This window comes from Mesitornis unicolor, unplaced genomic scaffold, assembly GCF_000695765.1.
Source record: "Mesitornis unicolor isolate BGI_N332 unplaced genomic scaffold, ASM69576v1 scaffold32252, whole genome shotgun sequence".
In the NCBI taxonomy this organism is placed as follows: Eukaryota; Metazoa; Chordata; class Aves; order Mesitornithiformes; family Mesitornithidae; genus Mesitornis; species Mesitornis unicolor.
The window spans coordinates 1,356-1,690 of NW_010171743.1; the positions used below are offsets into that span (position 1 = coordinate 1,356).

The following is a 335-nucleotide window of genomic DNA, read 5'->3' on the forward strand; positions in this document are numbered from 1 at the left end:
CTCTTGGGAAGACCCTGCTCCCTGTCCCCACAGAGCTGGGGAGCTGCGTGCACAGAGGGACAGCAGCGATGCGGGAGAGCTGCACGCTCTACAACACCAGCACCCTGTGTCGAGGTAAACCCGCTCCCCCTGTGACAGCAGGACCCTCTGCACCCCAGTAGCCCCCTGGAACCCAGCATCCCTTTGGGATAGAGGTGCTACTGCTGGTGCCACGGGCCATGGGGGGGAAATCCCACCCCCGGGACAGGGAAACAGGGTGGGGGGTGCATGGTGATACCCCTTGACAACCCTTTCCCCCCTCCCTGTCACTGCCTCCATCAGCGCTGAAGTCCCCC

General features: G+C 64.2%; 1 protein-coding gene across 1 annotated transcript in view; it reads left to right on the plus strand.

The window, feature by feature from the left end:
* Nucleotides 1–33: 33 nt before the first annotated feature.
* Nucleotides 34–335, plus strand: part of CD164L2 (CD164 sialomucin-like 2) — a gene marked incomplete at its 5' end in the record, with an annotated part of 1,164 nt that continues 862 nt past the window's right edge. The window contains one exon of the mRNA XM_010180134.1: nucleotides 34–114. Coding sequence (XP_010178436.1) covers nucleotides 34–114 — 81 coding nt within the window. The remainder of the gene's footprint in view (nucleotides 115–335) is intronic.